The 26,458-nt window shown below is 51.8% G+C and overlaps 2 protein-coding genes across 4 annotated transcripts in view; both read right to left on the reverse strand.

Annotated features, from left to right (window-relative positions):
- Positions 1–15,484, reverse strand: part of ZNF609 (zinc finger protein 609) — a 55,698-nt gene extending 40,214 nt beyond the window's left edge. For all 3 annotated transcript variants that reach the window (XM_018913688.3, XM_009089790.4, XM_018913687.3), the window contains exon 1: positions 14,738–15,484. In XM_018913688.3, coding sequence (XP_018769233.1) covers positions 14,738–15,484 — 747 coding nt within the window. The remainder of the gene's footprint in view (positions 1–14,737) is intronic.
- TRIP4 (thyroid hormone receptor interactor 4) overlaps positions 15,474–26,458 on the reverse strand; it is a 46,643-nt gene continuing 35,658 nt past the window's right edge. Inside the window, exon 14 of the transcript XR_007778469.1 lies at positions 15,474–15,602. The gene's annotated coding sequence lies outside the window, so the exon portion shown is untranslated. The remainder of the gene's footprint in view (positions 15,603–26,458) is intronic.

A 26,458-nucleotide genomic window follows, 5' to 3' on the forward strand; every position in this document is an offset into this window, starting at 1 on the left:
CTTCTCACACCAGGACAACAGCAGGGAATGGCAGAGGCACTGAAGCTGTCAGCAACAAGAAGACAGGCAATGCTGGGGCAAAGACCTGCAGAGAAGGACATCACTGATCTGAAATGATTGCTTGCCAGAGCCAAACTCAGCTTACAGAACCACAAAAAAGTTTGGGTTGGAGGGGACCTTAAAGCTCATTTAGTTCCAAACTCCTGCCATGGGCAGAGACACCTTCAAACTTCTCCAGGTAGTGCACTCACATCCATATGTCAACATCCCACACCCTGCAGGGATTCAGGGATGAAACCTGACATCAAACCTCAAGCCTCTGCATCCCCACTCCCCCCAAACCATCTCCTCTGCAGGGTGAAGCCCAGGCACCTACTTCAGCCATTTAGTTTCTTCCCACTAAAACACTACCAGGCTACACATGGCTCAGGAAGGAACATGGAGCCCTGGCCACCAAAAGTACACCCAGATAAAATACTCTTTTCTCCAGTGCAGAGAAGATATGAGTAAGGGAGAAGACCAAAACTTTCACCAAATTGGTGACACTTCACTCAAAAGCACACACAGTACAATCACCTCACTGTAAGAAACCAGCTGAAGACCTGCAGTGTCAGACATTCAAATGATACTAAAAAGTCTAACTATGCTGAGATGTTAATTTTGGTCCCATAAAAGCAAGCAGGGTTCCATAAAAGCAAGCTGCACTGGGCATTCAGGGGCCAACAGCAGTAAATCTGACACTGGAAGAGTGTGCCAGCCCAGTGCCAGGACAGGGTGATTAAACCCTTACAAATTCTTGGCCCAGATGGAAGAGTGGCTACTTTCAGCCTCATTGGGTCACAAGCCAGCTGGAACCCTTGAGTGAGTCTCCAGAGCCAGGGCCCCCATCCTGCACCATGACCCCAGGCAGGCGCCAGAACGGCTCCCAGCCAACACTGATGTGTTCAGCCATCCTGGGAATTTCAGGAGCTCTGCAGACAGAGACACCAAGGTGGTTTTTGATGATGTTTTCTGATGGTGCTTTCCAGAGTTTCTGTTTCTAGAGCCAAGAGAAATCCCTGAGCAGGAACACTATCCCACCAACACTGTCTCCTCCAGGTTAATACCATAACTGTTTATTGAGTGAAGCCTACCAGGAGTTGGACTTGGTGATCCTTGTGGGTTACTTCCAACTCAGGATATTCAATAGGTCATGACTTCAATCACCTGCTCACAGGCCATAGTATGATTCCCAGGTGGGATACACAAGCCACTAGCCAAGAGTCTCAGAGAAAGTCCTCCTAAGAGCATGCTTTTAACAGTGCCTTGTTGACTATGAATTAACTAAACTGACCCAGAGCAGCCAACCTCATGTCCTTTTGGGAGAGGCACGAGGCAACATACAGCCCATAGAAGTGTGTTAAGCTTCCTCCAGCAGCTCTAACTGTGCCCTTTAGGAAGCAGATGGCATCCAAACCATATTTTGCTTCAGGGCCACGCAAGTTTGGAGAACACATGCCGTGTGTACCTACATATCTCATCAAGGAAGAAGTTCAGCTCCCTGTCACTGCACAAGTTGTCAAACAAAGTCACAGCATAAGGACATGCGATTTTTAGCAAAAACACTGCCAGAAGGAGAATGACAAAGGGGGCAGCATTAAGGCTGCTGTGCTCTGCTGAGCTCGGCACCTCGGCAGGTGCTGAGAGCCAAACTCCTCCAATGTGGCACCAACCTACTTTCAGATGGATCTTCATACAAAACCTCACGGATTATCTGCATCACACTGCCACCATCACATCCTCAACACCTAAAGTTACACCAGTTATCACCCTCATTACATCAGCTCGTCACAGGAGATGACAACCCATCCATGAGCAATCCATTGTGGGGTGTGAGGAAGATGGATGTGTGCATCAGCAGTGTTCCTATCAATCCGACCACATTGCATGCAGATCTTTCCTCTCAGGGATTCAGTCACTCAGCCACAAACTCCCAAAACTTCCCTGACTGCTATTAGATCACCTCAGGCAGCACGAGACAAATTCAAACACTTTTGTGGAAAATTTATAGTCCTCCAACCCCCCAGCAGGAACAACGATCCGGAGCATTTGGGGCTTCCTAGGATGGCTCTTCATGCTCACCCACAAATTGTTTTACAAGACAAAGTCCTGAGAGTGATACTTAGTCTCAAGCAAAGATTATTTTTGGCAGCTTTATCAGAGCAGTTCTCACTCCCTTAATCTCTCCTTGGATGAAAGCACATTTAAGAAAACAGTCCAGATGCTGGAATATCAGTAAAAAAAAAAGCAGTGGTACAATGCAGTCTTGAAAAGCCCTTTACAAATAAACACAACTTGGGGGGGTTTCTGCTCAGCAATTTCTGGTTTCTGCCAGGCCCACACTCATAAACCAGAACTACATGCTCCCCTCCCCAGGAGTCAGAAAACAAAAGCTGGTTTGGGTTACCCAGCTGCAGGACACACACTGCTCTTGCAACTCTCCTGCCCCTAAATGGTCAAGCTACTCATACCACTCCATGGATTTTTAATCAAATATTCCAAAATAACAATTTACAAAAGGAGTTACAGCTGAGACAAGAAACTTGGACTAAGAAGATGTTATGGGAAACTCACCATCAGCTCTAAGTGAGGATTGGGAGAGCTGATGAAATCTCCCATCACAGCAACAGGTTTGTCCACTCCTCACACATCTTAGTTTGAAACCAGACATCATCCACAAGGGCTTTGAACCACATAGCAATTTCTCACTCCCAACAGCAGTCACCAGCAACAGCTTAGCACCACTGAATCACAGACCAGTTTGGGCTGGAAAGGATCTTCAAACTCATCTCTTTCCAATCTCCTGCAATGGCAGGGACACCTTCCACTAGACCAGGTTCCTCCAACCCCCATCCAACCTGGCCTGGAACACGTCCAAGGATGATGCAGCCACATCTTCTCCAGGAAACCTGTGCCAGGGCCTCACCACCCTCAGAGGAAACAATTTCTTCCCAATATCCCATCTAACCTTGCTCTCTGGCAGGGCGAAGCCATTTCCCCTTGTCCTAGTACTCCAGGCCCTTGTCCACAGTCCTTTTCCAGCTCTCTTGCAGCCCCTTTAGGCACTGGAAGGGGCTCTGAGGTCTCCCTGGAGCCTCCTCTTCTCCAGGTGAACACCCCCAGTCCTCCCAGCCTGGCTCCAGAGCAGAGGAGCTCCAGCTCTCTGAGCATCTCCATGGCATTCTCTGGACTCACTCCAGCAGCTTCTGATGTTGGACCTCCAGACTGGAGGCAGCTCTGCAGGTGGGGTATCACCTGAACAGGGCAGAGCCCCCTCCCTCCACTTGCCAGATCCACTCCTTTGGATGCAGCCCAGGTTGGCTTTCTGGGCTACAAGCAGACATTGCCAGGTCACATCCAATCTGTCACCCACCAGTATCCCCAGGCCCTTTCCCCCGGGCTGTGCTCAATCTATTCTCCACCCAGCCTGATTTTGGGCTAGGGATGGCACCAACCCAGGGGCAGGACCTTGTACTTGGCCCTGCTGAACTTCATGAGCTTCACACAGACCCACCTCTCCAGCCTGCCAAGATAAACCTCTTGAAGAAATCCAACCATACCACAAGACTCCCTCGAACTCCAAGGCCACTATTAGTAAAAATTACATCAACTCCTCCTCCTGAACCACGCTCGCCATCTCCAGCACGTCTGGGATGACTTTCATCATCTACTCCCAGAAGATTCAGCCTCGTTTCCAGCTGACAAGTCTCCAGCATTTTGAAGAAGGTTTATTTTCCCCTTCCCCTCCCAGCCAGGGAGGGCAGGAATGCTAATGGCATCCCATTAAACGAGCCAGAAGAAACCCAACCCACCTGAGCCAAGGCCCTGTCTTTGCCCTTCCCATTCACTGGCAATCTCAGTGTGAAGTGCGGTTGTCAGAAGATTTCTTGGGTTTCCTTAAGTTCTTCTGCCAAGTTCTGATTAAAATCCTCCTAAGTGGTTTTCTCTTTATTCCATTTCCTAGAACTGAGAAGCAAAGCAGACCTGAGAGCAGCTCTGAGTGCTGGAGTTAACAGCCCCCAACACAGCCAAGCCATCTGAGTCTCCCACACTGGCTCATTAGGATCAAAAGGAAATTGAAAGCAACACTCCTTCCATCTCCCCTATCAGACCATCAGCTCCCAGAGGAGACTGGGTTTTAATGGCCTCACTCCCTGGCAGGAGGCTGGGATTGCTCAGCTGACAGGGGCTGCTGAGCTACCTCATTGGGTGCTGCTTCAGCGTCATGTTTGAAACAGGTCAATCAGGAAGGAACATTCCCAAAGGTTTTTGGGTAACACACAACAGTGGAGCAGTGGTAAGGAGTAAAGCACTGCACTGTAACACATCTCCATGCCCAAAAATATCCAATTTACTCCAGTCTCTCAGCCCTACTTGACTTGCTGTGGTTCATGATGGTGACTTCAAAAGAGAAGGTAATCTCTCATCACAGGCTCCTTGCACTACCGCCTTGAGATCTACACCAAACTGGATCCCCTCTTTGCCCAGAAAAAAACTGTCTGCTTTGATGGCCTGGAGGATGAAACCATTGGTTTCTTGCACAGAAATAGTCACCTGCAAGTCTAGTCACTCATTCCTGTGGCTGAAGGCTGGAGGCCATCAGGTCACCACAAAGAGGGCTCCTGTTCCCCCAGCCAAGAGCTGAGGAGAGCCCCTTCCCTGTCAGAAGGCAGATGCATTTGGTCCTGGGGCTCAAGCACACTGAGAGCACTGTACAGAGGTGGTGCAAGGGAACTCCAAAACAGCTTCTGTTCATACAAGAAAAACCAGAACCAGATATGCTGCTGCCCTCTCTGCTGTGTCTTCCTCCTTTGCAGGGCCCCACACAGGGAGCTGCTCCTGCCAGAGCCAAGGCATTACTGACGAGTACACAGCCTGAAAATCCCAACACTTCCATTTTTTAATGCCATGAACCTCCTCATGGTCCCTGGGGGAACAGGAATACACTGACCCTACTGAGAGACAGCATGGACAGGACACACACTGGTCCAAGCTACTGCTGAGGGATCCATCACAGAGAACACCAACAGCTCCTGTTTTCTTGGTCCAGAGGAAGCAGCAAGGGGGAGCACAGGCAAATATGCCATTGCATATTTGGTCATGTTAGGGTGTGGTTTCACATGCAACCTTGGCTTTTTGTATGCAAGGTCCAGACCCAGCCTGAGAGCTAAACCACCTGCTCTCCTCACTACCAAGGGGCTTTGACTCTTCCCCCAGGTCCAGGCAGCTCTTCCCATGGCCATAGGGGTTTGACCAAAAGGCTGGTTTCCTTCAAAGGGCCATTCACCACTCAGCCCCTCTAGCTCCCTCACTCTACCCACAAAGAAAAGCAGTAATAGCCAGCCTGTGAAACCATAAAACACTAATGCCCGAAGAGTTCCTGCACCTTGAAGTGTTAATGCTGAGCAAAGAAAGAAACCTTCCTGTCAGCAAACCAGGTCCATGATACATAGACACAGTCACCTTTCTCCCCTCCAAGCCACAGAACAGCAAACAGCCCTGGAAACCCTGAAACCTCTCTCTGTGTACAAAGCCCCCATAGATCCACTGGTCCCACCCGGGCAGGAGATGCTTTGCCAGCACAGGACAGCTCTGCTTGATGATCCTGTCATCACCTCCAAGGGCTGCCTGGAGCCCAGCCATCCTCCCCTTTTAGCCTTGGAAAGCAATTTCCACTGGCCTCTGAGCACATAGAGCCCAGACCCAGTGCTCCTCTGTTCCTCCAAGCCTCTCTTAGCCATTTGATCCCCAGAACTTAGCTCCAGCTTTCATAGATTAAGTCTGAAGAAGACCTCCAGTGGCTGGACCTCAAGTCCAGTTATTAACTCAGTGCCACCATGTTCACCACCAAACCCCAAGTGCCACATCCACACACTTTTTGAACACCTCCAGGGATGGTGATTCCACCACTTCCTTGGGCAGCCTGTTCCAATGCCTCACCACCCTTTCACTGAACCCTTTCTTTGTTCCCTTCTCCTTGCAAAGGGGCATCCATTCTTTACACCACGGTGGGTCAGAGGGACACAGAAGTGCAGACCTGGGGCTTGGTCAGGATCCCAAGCTGGCAGGACAGCACCACCTGGAAATACTTGCTAGTCACAGCAGCCATGGCTCTCAGTGTGCACCATGTCTGGTGTGGGACCACAGGGACATCACAGCCTTCCCTGTGCACCACAACGATGATGGAGCATCCCAGCTGCAGTGGTACCAGTGATTTTTGGGATGGGCTTCCCTTTCAGACAACAGACCCCAAGACTCTACTTGCCACCAGCCACAGACAACCCACCAGGTGGCTGCAGCTCTCCCTCCTCTGGTCCAGCTTGAACACAGGACCAAGACCCAGCTCCAGGGTCCTTTTTCTGAGGGCTGATCTGAGGATGGTGACCACCAGCCACATGGCAGCAGCTGACTCCAGAACACACCTCTACCATCTGTTAACCAGATGAGAGGGCCATTCCCAGTGTGGGAGGCAGTGTACCTGCACCCCAAAGAGCGGAGAGAGGAGTGGGAGAGTCTGGGAACAACATTTGTTTACATTGTACCTGGAGAAAATATCACAACACTGCATTTCTGGGGCTAACTGGGGGAGAGAGCGAGCTTCCCAGAAAGAAATTACTTTCTGCCTTGGGAAAAAAACCAAAACCATGACCTGTGATACAACCACAGGACTTGTAGCTGAAATGGTGCCTTCTCTACCCAGAGCACCCTCATGCTCCCCCCCAGCAAACCCCATGCTCAAGCCTAACAGGAGCAGCCAATGCATGCAGAAGACAGGGGAAACTGAGACACACTGGCTCCAGCATTTGCATTAAGGGAGGGCAGCCCAGGGCTTCTCTTACTCCCTCAGCACCAGACAAAATCCTCTTTTGAGCTTTATCACATCCCATCTCCCACCAAAACATGGTGACCTCCACATCCACATCCTAACCAGAATTCCAGCTCAGGCCTGCAGAGCAGGCATGCTCTCTGCACTATTCACCACAACACATTCCAAGACATCTCAAGTGAACAAGAGCCAGACAGTACTTTAAAGTAAATCTAGATACCAAGTTTTAAAGCCACTTCGGTGTCAAGGACAGGGGAAAAGTCAGCAGATGTGAGTGCATGCCAACACCACACAGTACAAAAGCTCCATGCTAGCATCTTCCTGCAAAGGGATTTATCCTGCCCACAGAACACTGGGATGGAGCTGGCACCATTCAGCTGGCAAGGCTGGGGGCACAGGAGGAGGAGGAGGGATGGGGAGCACAGGCACCATGTGCTTTCCTGGGTTGAGCAGAGCTCATCAAAGCTACTGTGAGCCCTGTTAGAGGCCAGTGAGCCCCTAAAACCTTTACACCACAGCATGGCCCCAGCAAAGCCCCTATGTCCAGCTCTGGGTGCCACCATCACTGTCATGCCCCATCTCCAGCCCCAGTGCCATCACCACTGCCCATGCCCCAACCATCCCAGCCCACAACCTGAGCTCACCCCAGAAAACCCTGAGCACATTTATTTACATCAGATCAGTTCCCTGAGCTGGTCCGTGGGCAGGAATGAGTAACAGGGACAGGAATATCTCGAGCAGATGTTGTCACCAAATACAACATATCGTCAGGCTGCTGGTGCCTTTAAATCATTCCGGAGCCTGGCAGTTGCTTCCCAGCCCTGGGCTGCTCTCCCAGCTGCTGCTCAACAGCTCTGAGCCCTGGGGTGGCTCCTCCTGTACCCAATGAGCACTCAAGCTCCAGGCACTGATCACCACGAGGTAGGAATGTCACAAAACCACCCCAGAAAGCCCACAGCAATCACCACTGCCTTTTCTCCTGCCCAACCTCAGCTCTGGGGATTTAAGTGCCCTCTTGCCCAACACATCTCCAGGCTTGCATGCACACAAGGATTCACAGGAAAAATGGATTTCACAGCTCCAGCCCAAGGCATCCTCAAGAGCAGCAGCAGAGCAATGCAGCACTGTGAAAGCAGTGGCACAGAAGATGTCGTGCCTGCAGCAAACAGGGAAAAGGCAGTGAATCCCCAACCAAGCAGCCTCTAAAAGCATAGGAGGGGAAATGCAGGCAGCCTGTGCTCTGCTGCCCTTTCCTGTGGCCTCCCTGGCTGCCGGGTGGAGAAGCAGCTTTGCTCATTAGCGGGTTATTCCTGGCACACTCCCCCTGCATCAGCTCCCCGGCAGGGCTGCGGGAGCAGCTCACTGGGTTTTGAAGCCTTCGGGGTTGCACAGCGCTCCAGAGGCGCAAATCTTCCTTTAAAGAAATCTCCCTCGGCAGATAAATGGTGCTGGGTAACTGGGGTCATTAGGCTAATGAGCAGCTACCGCCAGCCTGGAAGCAAAGCAAAAAAACACCACTGAGTCTACCAGAGCCCGTTAGCCTCAAAATCTGACCCATCTCCAGCAGTTGCTTTCGCTCTCAAGGGAGGAATCAGGTCCATGAGTCAGCAGGATCAATCACCCGCCGGCCTTCCCATCAAAATCTCTCATGAAAGCACTGGGGGAGCAGATTTGCAGGTCACTTGCACCAAGGTCCCGAGAAGGGGCTGCTCCACCTCTGTCTCCCCTCCACCAGCCCCTTCATTACCATGGTGTCATTCCACTCTCACTCTTCAGGAGCGGGGAGGTTTTTTCTCTTCTTTCCCAGCGCTGCTCCATTTCCTACCATCATGTCCTTGACAGGGAGCCACATGTCCTGCTGTCCATTCTGGTGGAGACTGAGCCGTGTTTTGGCATGACAGCCAATTCACTGCGATACAGCAGTGCTGATGGGTCGGGCATCAAAGCTAACTCAGCCTTTTAGTCCTTCCTAACACAGCCATCTGGGAAAGCAACCAGGGAAAGATGCAATTTTCCCTTTGCAAAGCCTTCAGAGGTGGGATCAGCTGGAACTCCCAGCCTGCTACATCCAGTGGTTATAAAAGAAAGCCCACATATAAATAACCTCTCAGCAGGAGCCAAAACTCCAGCAGTAACCCCATGGTTTGAAGTGAACGAGGCCAATTTCCTCCTTTGTAGCTCTTGACACATGTTGGCTGCGTGCCCCCTTCTTGCCTTGTTCCTAGAGCAGAAGGCTCTGGGCTGCGGAGCCGGGGACAATAAGGAAACGAGTGGTGTCATTCCCAAGGACTCCCAACACAGCTCTGTCAGCAGCTCTGGAGGCAGCCAATTCCAGCACGGCTGGAGAAAAAGAACCACGGTGAGAGGATCAGGCAAGAGCCGGTAGCTGCCTGCACGTCCCTGCCACCTCCCTGAGCTGCCCATGTCATGCTGGCTGCCATTGCCTGGAAAGAAATGATCCCTGCAGAGCAAGGGCTGGGAAACAACTTCTCCCCACAGTTCTGGGCATGAACAGGTCCCTACTCAAGCACTGGGCTTTCCACATGTCCTAAAAATCCCTGGGGAAAATAAGGAACAGGGTGAACACTAGCTCCAAAGCCAGCTTCGGAGGGGCTGAAAAAGCAACAACTGTTTTCCCCAAAACAGCTCTACTGGGAGTTTCTCCATCCAAACTCTGGCCTTAAGACAAGGAACCTCACAGGAGTCAAAATCCCAAGCACGTCTTCAAAGCGGAAGGCTGGGACCACCTCCAAAATCTCCTCCTGGTTCTCCCCCACATCAAGAAACATTCCTGAGAGTGTCTGTGGCCATCTCCTGTTGGACTTGGACCTAGTAGAGGGACTGGGAGATCTCACCTCTTCGAGCTGGGGACAAACAGGAATCCCTCACCCCAATCTTTGCTGCTGCATGCACAACCAAGCTTCACCCCTTCCCCCAGCAGTGGAAAAATGGCTAAAGAAAGGCAACCACACTTTCACTCCAGGTAAAGGATTAATGGTGCAGGACACCTGGCACCTGGGGGGCCCACTGAGGCTATAGGACCAGCACTGGAGGCACCATGCAGGTCTGCAAACCTGGATTAGGGCAAGAAGATCCACAAAGGTGATACCAAAGCCATCCTGCAAACTGCTGGATAAGCCAGCAGCAGGGACAGTGCCCAGATGTATTTTTGGGGTGTATTTCTTTTTTGGCAGCTGCCACTGGTGTGGTGTCACCACCCCACTCTCTCCATTGTCACCTGACCCCAAGCACTCCCTCTGTTGCCACACTGTCCTCCCACAAAACGGCAAGGGCATTTTCACACCAGTTTTGGTGTGAACACACTGCAGTGTCCCCCATCTTACAATAGCCCCTCTCTATCAGGTCACCCACAGCAGGGATGTCTGCTCTGACCACGCACAGGGCATCACTACACTGTGCCGAGGGAGAAATTCAGAAGAAAAAAAAATGCACCAGTGGCTTCCACCCTCTCTCTCACAGAGGGACACGGATGAATCCACCCTCCTGGCTGCCCAAAACCGCAGCACACGTGACCCAGAGAGGCTTTTCAGAAGAGCCGAGTCTCCAGCGGCTTCTGTTTGCCTTTCCCTTGTCTGCAGCAGCATCACATCTGGATGCTCGTCAGAAGAGAAGGGAAAAAAAAAAAAAAAACCCTCCCTCCTCCTGCTGAACAACCTCTCAATCAAAACAAAGCCGGAGCGGCAGCCAAGAGCTGGGAGGCTCTTTTGTTTAATGCTCAACATCCCCCAGCTGGGCCAGCACGCCCCAGAGTGCCAGGAGCGGGTGCAGGGGCCCGGTGTGGGCAGTGTGGTGGGTGCAGGGCTGCTGAGGAAGGGGCCAGCTCAGCCACCAGCCCCCAGGCCAGCTCGGCCATGCCACAGCAGCTGGTGGGGCAAAATCAGCGCTGCTCCTCCGTGCACGGCCATTTTGCTGAGCTCGGCTGCTCACCGAGAGCTGCCATTCCCTCCCAGCACCGGTGTCCCTGCAAAGCAAAGCAAAGCAAACTAAACCTCAGCTCAGCTCCAGCCATCCCCAGTGACCCAGGAACTGACCCAGCCACTGGTCGCCATGCTCATGAGTCCACCAGCACAAGCTCTTTTCTCTCCCTGCTGCAAGTATTTTAAGCTCCCACTGCTGCCCCTCTTAATATTTTTTGGAGCTCCAAGGACCTACCCAGGCACTGACCACAGCCAAAGGCAAACCTTCTCAAGGGGTTCAGCCCATCCCATCCCAGAGACCCTGGAAAGTCTCAGCAGGTTTATTACCAGTGGGTTTCATCAAGATCAGCCCCATCCCTGGAGAAGTTATCACCTGTGCCCCAACACACCGATGGCTTCAGGTTTGAGGAGAGCACATAATAAGCCAGGACAGCCAAGATCCACACCAAGAAAAAGGATATTTGGGATATTCAGCTCCTGACGCTTCACCCCAGAAAGCAGCAACCAGAACCATGGGGTGACACTGGCAAAAGACATCCAATGGAGCCCAAGGGCCATGTTTACAGGCTCCATCACTGCTGTGTCAGACACGGGAGCAAGGGTGAACTCGGCTATGGACAGAGCCATGGAGCACTGACTGATGTGGGAAACTGTCTGGCAAAACCCAAAGATCCTTCCTACACCCAACATGGCTGCCAAACCCTAGAGCAAGATACTGGAAGAACACAAAAGCAGAAGTAGAGGCAAGTGGGGTGAGCTGGTTGGGGCAAGAGCTGGCTGCGGCATTGAAGCACCTCATCAAGGAAAAACACTCCCTGCCAAAGTGCTCATTATTCCAACTGTGGAGATACAACAGAGCCTCCTGGCTGGCAGCTATTGGCTCAGCACACATCTCTTTTGTCTGACCTCCAGGGAGGTCACCCACCCCAGGCTTCAGCAGTGGAGGGACAGACAGTCTCCCTTTCTTCATCCGCAGATGGAGACCAGCTTCCCTGGCCGAAACGGAAGTGGGAGCAGTACAGGGTTAAGCAAAGGACAAGCTGACGGAGACCAAAGGTTGGGCTGAGTCACACTGTGGCTGTTCCTGTTTCGGTCTGAGCAAGTTTCTCGCTTGCCAAGCAGGGTTTGTCCCCAGGCCAGAATGAACCTGCCACCTTAATCCTCTCGATGCACTGCCCGGAGGAGCTGCCCATCCTCCCACAGCCAGCACATACCTCTGCTCTTGGCTTATCCTTTGGACTCCACATGCAGTTTTTGGGACATCGCTGCAGTTTTCAGGAGACAGGACAAGCCCAAGACCACATCCCCCACTGCATCCCATTGGTCCTCCACCCTGCCCCAGGCATCCACCCAGCCTCAGTCTCTTCCTCAAGACACAAAATTGCTTTCCCACCCCTTACCATGCAGACACCTTTCTTCTCCTCGCCCACGGCTTTCCCGACCCAAAGGAAGCTGCCCCAGGAGGCTGATGAAACACAGACAATGCTTCCTCCTATGCGACACATGTTCCTGCAGATCCAGACATCAAATCCCTTCTCAAAACAGGGATCAGCCCTCCAGCCTGAGCTTTCAGAAAGGGGGTTATGCTTGAATCTGGCCAAGTAAAATGGCAGCACCATCCTCACCGTCTGTCAGCATGGAGAAGATAGAAGCTACCTTACTGCCCATCTTTTCCACCTCCTGCCATGGGTAGGGACACCTACCACTAGACCAGGCTCCTTCAAGCCCTGTCCAACCTGGCCTGAAACACTTCCAGGGATGGGGCAACAACAGCTTCTCAAGAGAAACCTGTGCCAGGGCCTCACCACCCTCACAGGAAAGTGTTTCTTCCCAATATCCCATCTAGCCCTGTCTTCTGCAAGTGGGAAGCCAGTGCCCCATGTCCTGGCACTCCTTGATCAAAGTCCCTCTCCAGCTCTCCTGGAGACCATTTAGGCACTGGAAGGGGCTCTGAGTCTCACTGGAGCCTTCTCTTCTCCAGGTGAACACCCTCAGCTCTCCCAGCCTGGCTCCAGAGCAGAGGGGCTCCAGCCCTCAGAGCATCTCCATGGCCTCCTGTGGACTCACTCCAGCGGTTCCACGTTCTTCTCATGCTGGGATGCCACAGCTGAAGGCAGGTCTGCAGGTGCAATCTCACCTGAGCAGGGCAGAGAGGCAAAATCCCCCCCATCTCCCATGCTGCTCACACAGTGGGAACGAGCCCAGGACACTGAGGGGTTTCCAGGTGCCAGCACACATGACTGGGGTGTGTGGAGCTTCTTGTCCATCAACACCACACATCACATTCGTATTTCCAACTGCAAAGAGTTTCTGCAGCAGTATCAGAGGAAGAAAAAAATCTTTAATTGTAAGAACACAGCAAAGCCGTGCAGGGTATGACCCAAGGTCCAGCCAGCTCCAGTGTTGGCTGTCACAGCAGCCAGCACAGATGGCTATGAGGGAACACAACAGCCAAGCATGTTGAGGTATTTCCCAAACCAATTCCCAAGCTTCTGTCCTCCTCAAGCTTTTCCCAAGCCAAAACACATTGCCCTGTACACCACCCCTGATGAGTTTCTCTTCCACAAACCCACTCAGGTGCCCCAAATCACAGGTGGACTTTCAGCATCCACAGCTTTTAGCAGTAGCATTCCAGTCCATCATGCAAAAGAGCATCTGCTGCTCTTCCTGGTTTCATCCACTTTGGTTCCACTGCCAGAACAAAGGAACAAGATGTCTCCACACCGCTCCTGAATTTTACAGGCTTTAATCACCTGCCCCAGGATGCCACTGTGCCTTCCCCACCCATCCCAGTGCCCACATTGTGATCCCCATGCCAAAGCAGAAATCCTCCCAGGGAACCTCTGGCTGCAAACATGGTGACAATGCTTTTCATACTCCCCAGCCACTGTCCTGACACCCCGGCACACGTTGATGGCAATAGGGCCAATCCGACCCAAACACACAAACTTGTGATGCTCACCCTGTGTGTGACATACACACAGCTTCACAGGCACACACCAGCCATACCCCGTGTGCAGCTGGAACAGAGGAAAGCATAGACCTCCACATGCTTAAAGCTTTCCCCATCTGAACCAGAAATCACATCAGCCACTCTGATTCCTCAGAAACCAGAGAAGAGTCCTGAAAAGTGGCCACATCCAGACACAGAGTAGCCACCCAGAGCCCAGCACCACCCAGACAGACAGGCTCTGGAAGAGCAGCTTGGCCAGCTCAGCATCACTGCCACGTGTTAGTAGAGGAGTGACACGTCAAACATCACCCACAGCCACCCACCAGCCCTGGATAACCACCACAAGTGGGACAGAACCCATGTACCATTGACAGACCTGGGAACGAGGCGGTGACTCCTGTCAGCCCTGCTCCTTGTGCTCACCCACATGCCCATGCAGATCCCACATCCACTAACGTGTTAAGGGATCCTTCTCTGCACATGATGCAACTGGAGAGAAATACATTCCTTTGGGAGCTGCAGGAAACCTTGACACACAAGGTGAAGCCAGCATGACACAGAGCACAGCACACACTCTTTGTGTCCCCTTGGGATATGTAGCAGACAAAGCACGAGGACATCACCTTGACTTCAGCGTGACAGAGGCCAGAGAGGCCTGGACCTATTCCACACAGCCAAAGCACTGAGGAAAACCAAATCTCAGCAGAATGGCACAGAAAACACAGTTTGTAGGTGATGTGCTCACACATGGTTCCCAGAAGCCAAGCTTGACCATTGTCATTCCACTGCTGTGTCCAAACACCAGCACATCACATGGCCAAACCACACTCATGCCAAAACCAGGAGGCACCAGCCACATGTCAGTGCTGGCCCCAGCAGTACAAGACACACAGTCCCACCCCTTTGTCACCCACAACACCATGTCACAGCAATGCCACGTAAGCAGCAGCAATGGCACCCATGCCCCAACATCTTTCTTACCTTTTCTGACTTCACCTTTTTCAGCTGCCGGCACTCACTTTCTCCATCCTCCAGCTCCGACTTTACTCCCAAGGGATTGAGCGCAGCTCCCGTGTCAATAGCTATACTCCCAAGCTGCTCAGCAGCAGCAGGCTCTGTCCCCTGGCCCCCGTCATACTGTCCCACCCTCACTGCCAGGGCCAGGGGCTGCAGCACGCTGGGCTCCTTCTCTGCCGCAGTCCCTGCACCCTCACTCCTTTCCTTCTTGCTTTTCGATGAGCCGCCCTCCTTCTCCTTCTTGGAGCCAGCCACACTGCGAGACGCCTTGGCTGACTTCTCCGAGCTCTTCGGGGCAACGGTGGGCACCAAACCACCCGAATTCGCACCATCCCCAGAGCGTCCTTGAACTTCCTTCTTGCCACCAGCTCCCTCACTGGGAGTGAACAGGGAGGACCCTGGGGTCGGCTTCCCACTGTCCTTACCAGTCTTGCTCCTTTTTGACTTTGATTTGCCCTCCTTGCCTTGCGGGCCTGGCACTGGGCTCACAAACTTGATGTTATCCGGTAGTGTTGCCACTGCGTTGGGTGCCGGGAGCCCCACTTCCTTGGAGCCCGACATTTCCAATTTCTGCTGATCCTTCTCCAAATCAGCGTCCAGGTCAATGATGAGATTCCCTACACCAATGTCCCACTCATCCCCACTGTCATACGTCTCAACCGGGTTCGCATCAATTCCTTTCCCTCCGGAAGCTCCGCTGCTCAAGGACATCTTAGAGTTAACAGCCCCTCACGATTCAAGGCTCTTCCCTGCCTCTACGCCCTGGGGGTCACCTACGTCCTTGGGGGGCTTCCAGTGGTCCGGGTCTGCCCAGGTGACGGCATCGCTGCTAGAAGGGAGAGCAAAGAGAACAGGGTTACACATGAAGAGCCATGGACAGGCACACCTACAGGCAGGGGTGATCTGGGCAGTGTGAAACCCCCAACCTCCCAAATCCCCCTCACTGCATCCTTCTGCCACCCCCTGGGCTGGGGCTGCTCCACAGCCACCCCCGCAGCAGCGGCCATCTGGCACCGGTCCTCGATCAATACCAGCCCTGGCAGGTCACGGCTCTCGGCTCCAACAAGACATTACTCACACATTTCCCCGCTCACCATTTCCCTCTGAATTATCGAGCGCTGCCCCTGGGAGGGAGGATTGATTCCTCTCCTGCCAATGCCACCCAGAGGGAGGGCTGCTCTCCACGCCAGCCTCGCTGCGAGGGACAAGAGCTGCTCACCAGGGAAGTCAAGTGCCTTGGTGGGAAATAAATCCCAGGCTTTCAGAGTGCCTGTGACACTTGGGACGTGTCTGAGCAATCACCAAAGGCCAAATTGCAGTGGGAAGCATAAGGGTCCCCATCCCACACCTCTGGGCAGAGAACACAGTACCCAGATTTGGAGCATTTACCACCATTGCCTCTGGCCACGATAAGCTTCCAATGGGAAACAGAGATGCAATTGTATAAGTAGCCAGTCTTAAATGGGAAGAGGGGACTCAGCCCTACCTGCCCACACCACAGCTGACCCCAGTGAGCCCAAAATATCACCTCCCTGCTTCCCAGCCTCGCCCCCAGGGAGAGAAACAAAAAAGACACCCACACTCAACCTGACACAGCACCCGAGTCATGGCAATTACCCTGACGAGACATAATTAACACATGTAACAGCTTCTTCCCAGCACCGCCCAGCAAGGCCACCTGCTCTCCAGAATACTTAAGAAATCCTTGACCACCCATTTGGATGAGACTTCTCCCCAGCAGCACTGTCCTCCCCTTCCTCGCCAAGCTCCAGGCCTGCCTGCTCCTGGTACAATTTACAAGTGACACTTCAAAAACAGGTGACTTATAAAGAAATAAGAAGTCAAAAGAAAAAAAAAATCCAAAAAAAACCCACACCACACACACACAAATTTCTTCAAACCCCAGCAGGCAGGAGCCTGGAAAGCAGCTTCATGGTGCGTTTCCAGAGACGCAAACACTGTAAAAATGCCAGGGATTCTTTCATCAGCCAGGCTGCCGCAGCCAGACCATTTTCCATCTGCTCCCCACAGCATCCTCAGCTCTGTACAGCTAATAATCCGCTCTCTGACAGGTCATTACGGAGATTTTTAACCCCAGGAGCTGGGGGGCTTGCGTGCAAGCTGGAAATGAAAAGCACTGACCTCTCATTTCAGCGGCAGGGAAAGTGCCGAATCAGGAGATCACTTTGTGCACCAGAGTCGCTAACAGCTTCCCAAAGCTGACCTGCGTGTTTCTATGGCTGCCTCCTCCTCCTCCTACTCCAGCACCTGCTCCCCAGTTCCAAGCTGGTGTGTCCAATCCCATCAACCTGTCTCTCCAGAGCCTCTCTCCAAATCACCAATGCGGCCAGCAATTGGCAGCTATCACCTCACCCCTGCATGACACTCTTCGTGCCATGGATCCAAGGCAATTTCCTCTGTGCAGGTGGGCAAAGCCAGTAACGAGCTGGATGAACCAGATTTTTGGCTGATACCAGTCCCTTCCCAGCCCTAAACTGAGGCATGGAATCCAGGAACAATCCAAATGAATCAGTGAACCACTGGTCTCAACCGATGACCACTGAAGAGCAGGAAAAACCCACAGGAGAAGAAAGCAGAGGATGAAATTCAGTCTCCAAATCCAAGAGTTGCCGACCCAAAGCTGGAGCAGACAAAGAGCCACGGTGAGCTCAGGTCAGCGGGAAAAGCAGACAAGGATCTGACCTTGCAGTGACAGGAAAACAACAGACAATCCTCAGGGTTGTACTGCAACATGTGTAGCATCACCTGCTCCATGCAACACCTGCACAATGCCAGCTTGGCCAGCTCTCCACTCCCACCACGGAATTCACCTTGCTGCTCCAAACGTGCACATACACACGCACACACATCTCCATAAGTATTATTTATACATGTGGAATAAGCACAGCAGATGAGCGGGACTTGGGTCTGAAACTCTGCAAACAGCAGCAGCTTTTGCCAATTCCTACCACAACAAAAGGAAGAAGGAGCCCAGAAGTCCGCTGGGTCCCTGGCAATTGGAGAGCCAGGAACAATCAAAGGAGTAGAAAACAAGAGGAGCAAAAACCCTCACCCTGCAGAGGAGGTGCCGAGGGAGCCCAAGCTCTGCTAAGGCAGACAGAAGGGAACCACAAACAGGACGGACAGGAACATGCTGGATTGGCAAGAGCAGGGTAAAGGCACGTTGTGACGAGAGTGAAGCAAAGAACTCAAGACATGCCACCACAGGAAGAGGGACTGGAGCAGGGATCAGCCCTTTCCAGAACAGAGCTGGAGACTGGGACCCTGGAATGTGATCTGCGGGGGGGATCTCCTGAATATGCTCTATTGCATGTGGTTCTAAAGCATTTTCTACAGCTTTTTCCCTCCCCAAAACTCCCATCCCAGTTCCCCATTCCTCTACTCCACTATTGGAGACTGGAGGCTCAGACTCTGCAGCCAGAGGAGCATCTGGAGTCCCTCTCCCAAGCCAGACCCGCAGGGACCCCAACCTGACACACCATCATTATTTTGGGTGCATAGGAGCCCCTGGCTACCACACCCCAGAGGTGCCTTTCCCACTGCCTCCTTTGCCCAAGCTGGAGAAGCACCGGGTGGTATCCAGATCCTTCCCACTCTCTTGCCGGGGGAGTAACGCTGCCACAAATCACAGCCTCTCAGAAAACAGAGTGAGGAGATTGATTCAGCTGTAAACGTGTCCTTCCCCTTACCTCCTGCCATCGCAGGATTGATCCCCGCACAACATGAAAAGCATGTGCTCACTTGTTGGCCTGGAGACCTGCCAACAAAGCGTTTTAAGAGCAGTCCTGGAGCGCAGATCCTACAAGGAGACAGCTTTCTGCTTGGGAATGCTGCACACACACAGCACCAGACATGAATAATTCAGCTCCATTAGGTGCTGAGACCTCTATAATCCACATCTACAGGCTGGGACAGAGCCAAACCCTATTCAGACACAAACCTGAAAGTTCACTTTCAGGGCTGCACACACACCTAGAGACAGCTCTTCCACCAGAACAGCTCCACTTCCAAAAGGCAGCAAGGAAACTGCGCCAGCCCCTGGCTTTATGTGCTAAAACCAGCGCAGGATGCTCAGAACCTGCCGAACCCGCGCCACTCCGGCTTTCTCTGCTGGTTGCTGGAGGCCAGGAGACCAAAGCTGGGAAGGATTGACCGCCCAAGGGCGACAAGATGTAGGAGAAAGCTCTTCTCCTGGCAGCAGCCAGCCCACACATAGGGAGACTGTCTCATAGCCATGTGCTCCAGCCTGCAGCGCTCCAGGATTAGCCTCTGGTGGCTTCCAGACATGACTGACTGCAATTTTCACCCTGATTAACTTTCAGGAATGCCCACAAGAAGGAGCGGCAAAGAGGACAGGGAAGGGGGGAGAAAAATCTGCAGGATGCAGCATTTCCTCCAGCGGGCACAAGGCAGGGAGCAGAAGGTTTGGTGAGATGGCTGCTCTGGCCAGCAGCGACCCGGGAGAGCAGAGCCCTCTGTGCCCTCCCTAAAGAGCCGAAGGCAGTGGCATAGAAGGGATGCTGCCCCCCCCCAGCTTGCCAAACCCCCAAAGGGCTCCCCACAAGCCCCCAGCTGAGGCAGCAGCACCAGGGGCTGCACTGCCGAGGCCCTTCCTCCAGCTGCTGGCAGCCAGTCGGCTGCTCTCCCCATCCACTGCCTCTGCATGAGATCCCTTTTTGTTTCCTTTTACGACTAAAGAAACTCGGGGCAGTGGGGGGGGGGGGGGGGGGCGATACACTGCCTTCCCCATGCTGCTGCACTCACTCCCCACTCAGCTCCTACCACCGTGCCTGTAATCCCCCAGCTGGGCTTGTTTGGGTTGGATTTTTGTTAAGTAACTCCCATGTCTTTTCTGCAGATTTCTTTTTAAGATGTTCCCTTTCTCCCCGCCCCCTCTCTCTAGAGCTGGGGGAGAGAGGAGAGAAAAAAAGAGAGAGAGAAAAAAAGAGAAATGTTGAACGCGAGCCAGCTGGCACGAACAAGAGGAGACGGAGAAATCTGCACAAAGGAGCTTCCTCACTCACTTGCTGCTTTCAGCTCAAGAAATCACGCAGGGGAGGAGGGTTCACTCTCCCCCAGACATCAGTCAGGCTGTAGCAGACAAAGGAGATTTGCCATGACACCCTCCAGAACTGCCACCCATCGGGGGCAGGATCCCTCCACCGCCTGCGCCCTGCGGGAGTCCGAGCTGTTGCAAAACACGCCAAGGCGCAGAGCTTCAAAACAGGCTGTTCAATGTGGAATTAAGCAAGATTTTGAATGGAGGAGTTGTGCTCCCGCCTCTGCACTCACACAAGGCGCCCGCAGAACTTCAGTGGCTCTCAGAGCTGAGGTACAGTGTCAGCAAGCTGCCAGGAGGGAGAAGGCTGAACCCAATTTGAATAAAATGGAGCCACCCTTCTTTTTTTAATATGGAGGTGCACCCCACCAAGACTACATCTTCCAGCATGCACTGCAGCCAGAGCGCTGAGAGAGACACAACAAACTTAGGCCACGACTCCCAAGTTTCAGAAGGCTGAGCCTTGACACTGGAGATGAACCTGAGACAGGGCAGCACTCAAGAGATGAGTCATTTGTTGGCATTCTTGAGAAAAGCTTGAAATACTTCAGTACAGGCATGACAAAAGCAGGACATACAAGGTCACTGGAAGAGGCTGGAGATGGAGGAAAGTGGAGAGGTGAGCAGAGACCACTTTGCAGGGCAGCCAGGCAATCACCCTACCTGAAGCAAAACTCCAGAGGCTTAACAGCCACAACACCTACCTGCTCCCAAATACACACTCAGGCCTCAACTTCCACATTAATCATCAGGCAAAAGATGTTCCTGTGATGAAAATTCAACTTCACACCCACTCCCATTCACTCATAACCTTAAAACATGACTTTTCTAGCAAAACTCCACAAAATTGCAGCACATGTCAACATCCAACAAAGCTGTCAATACAAAAGATAGACACACAGTGCCAGAGTGCTTGAAGAAAATACCAGAATAGCTAAAACCTAGCATTTGCTTCTTATTGACACTTCTATAATCTCAATACAGTGAGGATCAATCAATGTAGGGTGGAAAAACCCAGGGTTCTTGAACATGTCTGACTAGCAAAGACACCCTCTTGAGAACCTCTCACTTCCCTCAATTCCCAATGGGCTATACACAGCCCTGACACATGAGGCACACAAAAAGGGGGAACACAAAGAGAACCAAGAGTTTCAGGCTTTCCTTTATATCATTGAAAGGGGGAAAACTGGAACAAGTACTTATTTAATCCTCCCACCAGTTTTGCAAGTGTCATCACCAAAGTCCAAATTTTTTGTCTGTTCATGCTGTGAGATTCTGCAGGTCAGATTTACAATTATTTGATTTTGATGTCTCCCAACTCGTGCATTTTTTTCAAGGTATCACTTCTGTATGTACTTCTGAATAAAACACAGCTCACATTTCTTCCACCAACTCACAAGGAAGTCCAAGAGTTTCACATTTCAAGAAAATTATCAGCAAGGGAACCATCCCATGGTCCTCAGCACATGGTTCTCAGGTCAAGCAGGAGGCACATTGATACCTACACCAAACCCTCCATTCCGTTCCTGTGAAGGATGGCTGGCAAACAGCACCTTCTCAGAACATCTGCTCACTCTGTTCCAAATTGCACTGTTGGAGTCACTTCTCCTCTGGGAAGCCTAGCAAGGGCCACTGTTACACACAAGCTTGAACATATGTGTCTACATGACTCAGGTCATAGAACCACAGAGCAGAACACGTTGGAAGGGCCTTGAAACATCACCTGCTACAACCTTTTGAGAAAAAAGTAGATCAGGTGAGATTACCCACCACCCTGTCCAGTCACATCTTGAAAACCTCCACCAGCATGGACCCTTACTGTGTCCTGGAGGGGATTGCTGCCAGGAGAGGCTATAAAAAGTTTCTTTCTTATGTTGAGATGAAACCTCTCTCATTACAATTTTTATCTGTTGCCCCTTGACTTCTTCATATGGCTCCTCACTGTAGGTGCCCTTAAGTCCAGCAATGTTCCTGCACACACAGCCCCCCTGCACAGGGCTGACTGACCTCCTGCCAGGCAGGAGCCATGTTTGCAGGAAAGGCCATGGTGCTAGGATAACACAGTGGCATGGACTGGAGGAGCATCAAGCACAGCATGAGCAGACAAGAGTCATCATGCCAGTGCTTTGTTACAGCTCTGACAGCAGGGTCCTTCCTGAGTGAGCCACATCCTCTTCCCGAGCCTTTGCCATGGAGATGAGCAGGGAGTAGCAAGGCTCAGGCTCTGGATCACAGCCTGTTCATCCAAAAATGCCAGCATAGACATCTTCCAGCAAGCATGACCTTGCAGACTCTAAAATCTCAGGCAGCTGAATATGGCCAATATTTTTCCAAGAGATCCCAAATCCACAAATGCAAACTGGTGCCCAGTGTCTAAACTTTCTGCTGTATAAAGAAAGAGGAACTGAAAAATCCACAAGTATGGGAGAAAAAGTATTCAGTAGGTAAAAGAACATAGCAGCTTCCTTCCTGCAAGCTCAGCTCTCAGATCTACCATGAATGAGGGCTGCCCAACAAGGACTGGGTTGGACAGCCCTCACTCTTGTGTCTGCATGCTGGAAGACACCCCTGTGTAACTGCCATGCCCAGACCTGCACATGTTGGTTTAACAAGAATCAGAAACACAGCCCCATCTTCACCCAAAATCTGCATCCTCTGCTTGCCCCAGGATCCTCATGTGCCACCCTGTGGGTGGCATGGCATCACTGGCACCCAGCAGGTGCCCGGCAGGCACTGGCAGTGCCAGAGGAGCAGAGTAGCGGCGCCACAGGGTTTGGCTGTTGAAGGCTGACACACAGACCACTGGCAGCTACACAGCAGCACAAGTAAAGCAACACCATGAGCAATAACCAGCCAGCATTAACACAGCAGCCCTTTGGGTGAGTGTACCCCAGACAAACCAGCGCACTCCGGCAGCACCAGACACGGCCCTGATGTTCCTCTACCACCACAAAGGCCATTCTTGTTGAGCCCAGCCAGCCATGTCGCTGCTGGCTGGTGCCAAAAATAACATTAAACACTCAAAATGAGACATCTGAGCCAATCTGCTTGGCACTGCAATGCTTCCCATAGTGATAAACCTGGGGAATGACTGCCCCTTGAACAGAGCTGGTTTCGACTGGGAAAGTAGAAGAGTCGGGTGGATTTAAAACCAGTGCAGTTACATCCTTGCTAACCCCAACACAGAAGTGAACTGATTTATGAGAGGCTTAAAGGTATCTGAACTGGTGGCCTGCCCTTTTGCACAGCCTAGAAGGGGGTAGAGGGCACATAAAAATAACCCAAGAGGTTCCCAAACTTCAGCACTCCATGCAGGCTGGAAGATTGCCAGCAGTGAGAGGAAGCAGCAAGTCGGATGTGACCAGGAAAGATCCTCAAAGCATCAGTCACAGAGATGGGAGGAAAGAAGATCTGGCAAAGACCGAAGACAACCAATGGGCATAAGTAACCACAGGAATAAGTGCCAGAAGAGGGAGCTTGCCCTTTTCCCCTGCTCACTCAACACTGTCAGCAGGGATGCAGGAAGACACCCAGGTGCTGGCAGCATCCCGAGCTCAGGGTGTTGTGGGAGCAGGGCTGAACCAGCCATTTGCTCCCCTTCCTTACAGGGCTCCAGAGGCAGCGTGGCTCCTCATCTTACTCCTGGTCACCCTGCTGTCCCCCAGGCCCATTGCTGGACAATGTCCCAAACTGGGTTCTCATGGTCACAGAGATGCAGGTATCCAACAAGGATCAACTTCCACAAAGGCACAGCAGAAACAGCAAACCATTGGCTGCACTGCCACTCTGCACCAAAGGCAACATCTCCTTTCCATCTTCTCATCCAAAGGAAGAGCACTGTGAGTGATCTCACAGCCACAGCCCTGCTTCAACAGGAGAAGGGCACAGCATTGGTCAGAGATGACAGACAGCCACTGGTTTCCTTGCTCCCAGGGAAGGGAGAGCTTCTGGGCTTTATTTCCTTTATCCTTCCTTTTAGGAGCAGAGCATGCAGCCAGTCTTGGCTGTTTCCCAGCCTTCAGAAGACGATGAACATCTCTCCACTGCTCCAAAACCGAAGGAGCTGCCACTTCACCTATTAATGCCTTTAATTCCCTTCATTCGATAACCAATTAGGGCACCTTGGCTCCCAAAGCTGAGGCTCCCTTTGTAGCAAGGCCAGTGCGTGCGGCTGTAATCCCTCTTCCTGTCACATCATCAGCCTGGGAACACTTTGGGAAAAAAACAACCAGACTGTGAAGTAAAGGAGGAGGGAAGGCAGATGCAGACAGGGACAAATGCAAGCAGAGCAAGTACCATGCCAGAGAAATCCCTTTTTTTTTTTCCTGGGAGGGATAATAAATAGGTGTATCTCTCAGATTAATACGGCACATTTGCACAGCTCTGATATCCATCAGAAAGTTGCTAATTCGTGCTAATGACCCATTGCAAATTGCCGAATTTTGTGAATTAGCCAGTGCACAGGAATACAATAAAACCCAATGAAAACCATGCATCAAAGCAGGCTGGGCTTATTTGGGGAGTCCTAGCGCACTTGGAATTACTTGTGGCAATGGATGCAGAGGGAAGGTGCAGATGAGATGTGAAACCCCCTCAAAGATAAACAAGAAATCCTCAGGACAAGAAGAAATTTCAACAAGGCTACGAAACCTTTGGGAAAGGAGAAGTAATTCTCCCAGAGATGAGTAAGATTCTTCCTCTCCTACTGGATTCATAGTGTTTATTGTCAGTGAAGTCATTACACACCTCCTTTTCACTCCTTTAAAGCCACACAGCACACTCCTCCTGATCCACCCTTCATCCACTTGGAGAACCACCAGGAAAACTCCAAGTCAAACCTTTGGACCCACTTGAACCAACAATGCTCTACCAATCCAAAGCACAAACGGGCTCAGCAAATCCATTAAAATCAATTTTTTTATCATTAAATCAGCACAGTCCCATCACACATGATGGTGCACTATAGAGGTCTCACCATCCCAGCCACTGGAAGAATGAGTGGCCCAAGAGCAGCTTAGAGGAAAAATTCCATGCCACAAAGCCCTTCTGTGCTTGGGGAAAGAGGAGCATAAAGCAACATCATCATCTTTCCTTTTCTTACACCATGAACATGGCAATTGTAGAAGTTGGACATTTAATGATTCAATATAAAATATCAAGGTTGTCCTGAAATTATCCTTGTCCACCCACAAAAAACTACACTTGGATCCTTTCATACCCCTCACACCACATCTGAGCTGACACTCAGCAGCTACGTCAGTGGGTTTTGTGCATGTGAAGGACACTCAGCTGCAGCGAAAACAAAACAACCTCTTGGACTCATCACAAAAACTGATTTTTCACCCAAATGCAGATGGGAATTGGCTTCCTTTAAAGAAAAAAATCAATCACAAGAGCAACTGGAATCCCAGAGCAAGTTTCCTGGTCAGGCAGCCATTCCTTATTTCCTTACTAAGACTGTAAGATTGTTCAAGCTCAGTCTCACTCCTTCCTCTGACACAATGTCATACCTCAAGGCACCGACCCTCGGTAGCAGGAAAGCGTGTCTGCATGGCAAAATAAGCCATATCCCAGTGGGATCTCTCTTCCTGCCCTTTCCCAACATAAAGCAACACCCTTCCTCATCCAAGTCAACCCAGCATGGGGACATAAAGCAGACTGGTTGCTGCTAGGGTGGCCAAAGCTCTCATTCAGGAGCCACACGTGGCCACCAATGAGCTCCCAGGACAGTTGCATGCTCTAAGCCAGCTCATCTACTGGTCCTTCACACCCACATGGGCTCCTCAACACACCCCCACCCCAACTCCAAACCCTGATGGAGTCAAGCACCCCCATGCAATGCACCCTCATCCCTCCACCCACTGCCACATGCAGGATCTTCCCTAGCAAGCAGGCAAGACCCAAGAGAAAATTACAAGCTCTCCCCATGCCCAGAGAGCCCACGAAGCATCAGAAGAGGAGTCATGGAAGAACTGCAAACAGCCTGGCCCATCTCCAGGAGCTTCAGAGACTTTGGTGCTTCCCAAAAAATATCTCCACAAACCACCATCAGTTGCAATGGAACACAGGTTCAGGAACAGACATGTGACTCTCTCACCCCCAAAGTTGGGGAACCAGCAGTCCATATCTTGCAGGAAGCCTGCTATGATAACCATGGACTTCTCCATGACCTCAGTGGGCAACCACCCCACAGACTCCAGCACCAATCCACTCGCTGTCTTCATCATTACAAGCAACTGAGCACACTGATACTGTCACCAGCTCCTGGCACGGTCACCTGGAGCCTCACCTCCTCTCTGTAGGGAGCCAGCATGTGACACATTGCCCAGAAGCACCTGCCCCCAGCAGGTCCCTGTCTCTGGCCAGGAACACTGGCAACGAAGCCAACGCTCAAAGGGCATCGCTGCACACGCAGGATGTCACACAGCCCTGGAACAACATACCTGGGACCATAAATACCATCTTATTTACATAATGCTCTGGATAAAGGGGACAAAGAGGCTTATTGCATTACATCTGGGACTAGTATTGCATCAGTGCCCACAGGCCCTAATCCCAGACAGAGCTGTGCTGCGCGAGGCATGGTGGGACAGTGCTAAGGTGCA

This window comes from Serinus canaria, chromosome 10, assembly GCF_022539315.1.
Source record: "Serinus canaria isolate serCan28SL12 chromosome 10, serCan2020, whole genome shotgun sequence".
NCBI lineage: Eukaryota > Metazoa > Chordata > Aves > Passeriformes > Fringillidae > Serinus > Serinus canaria.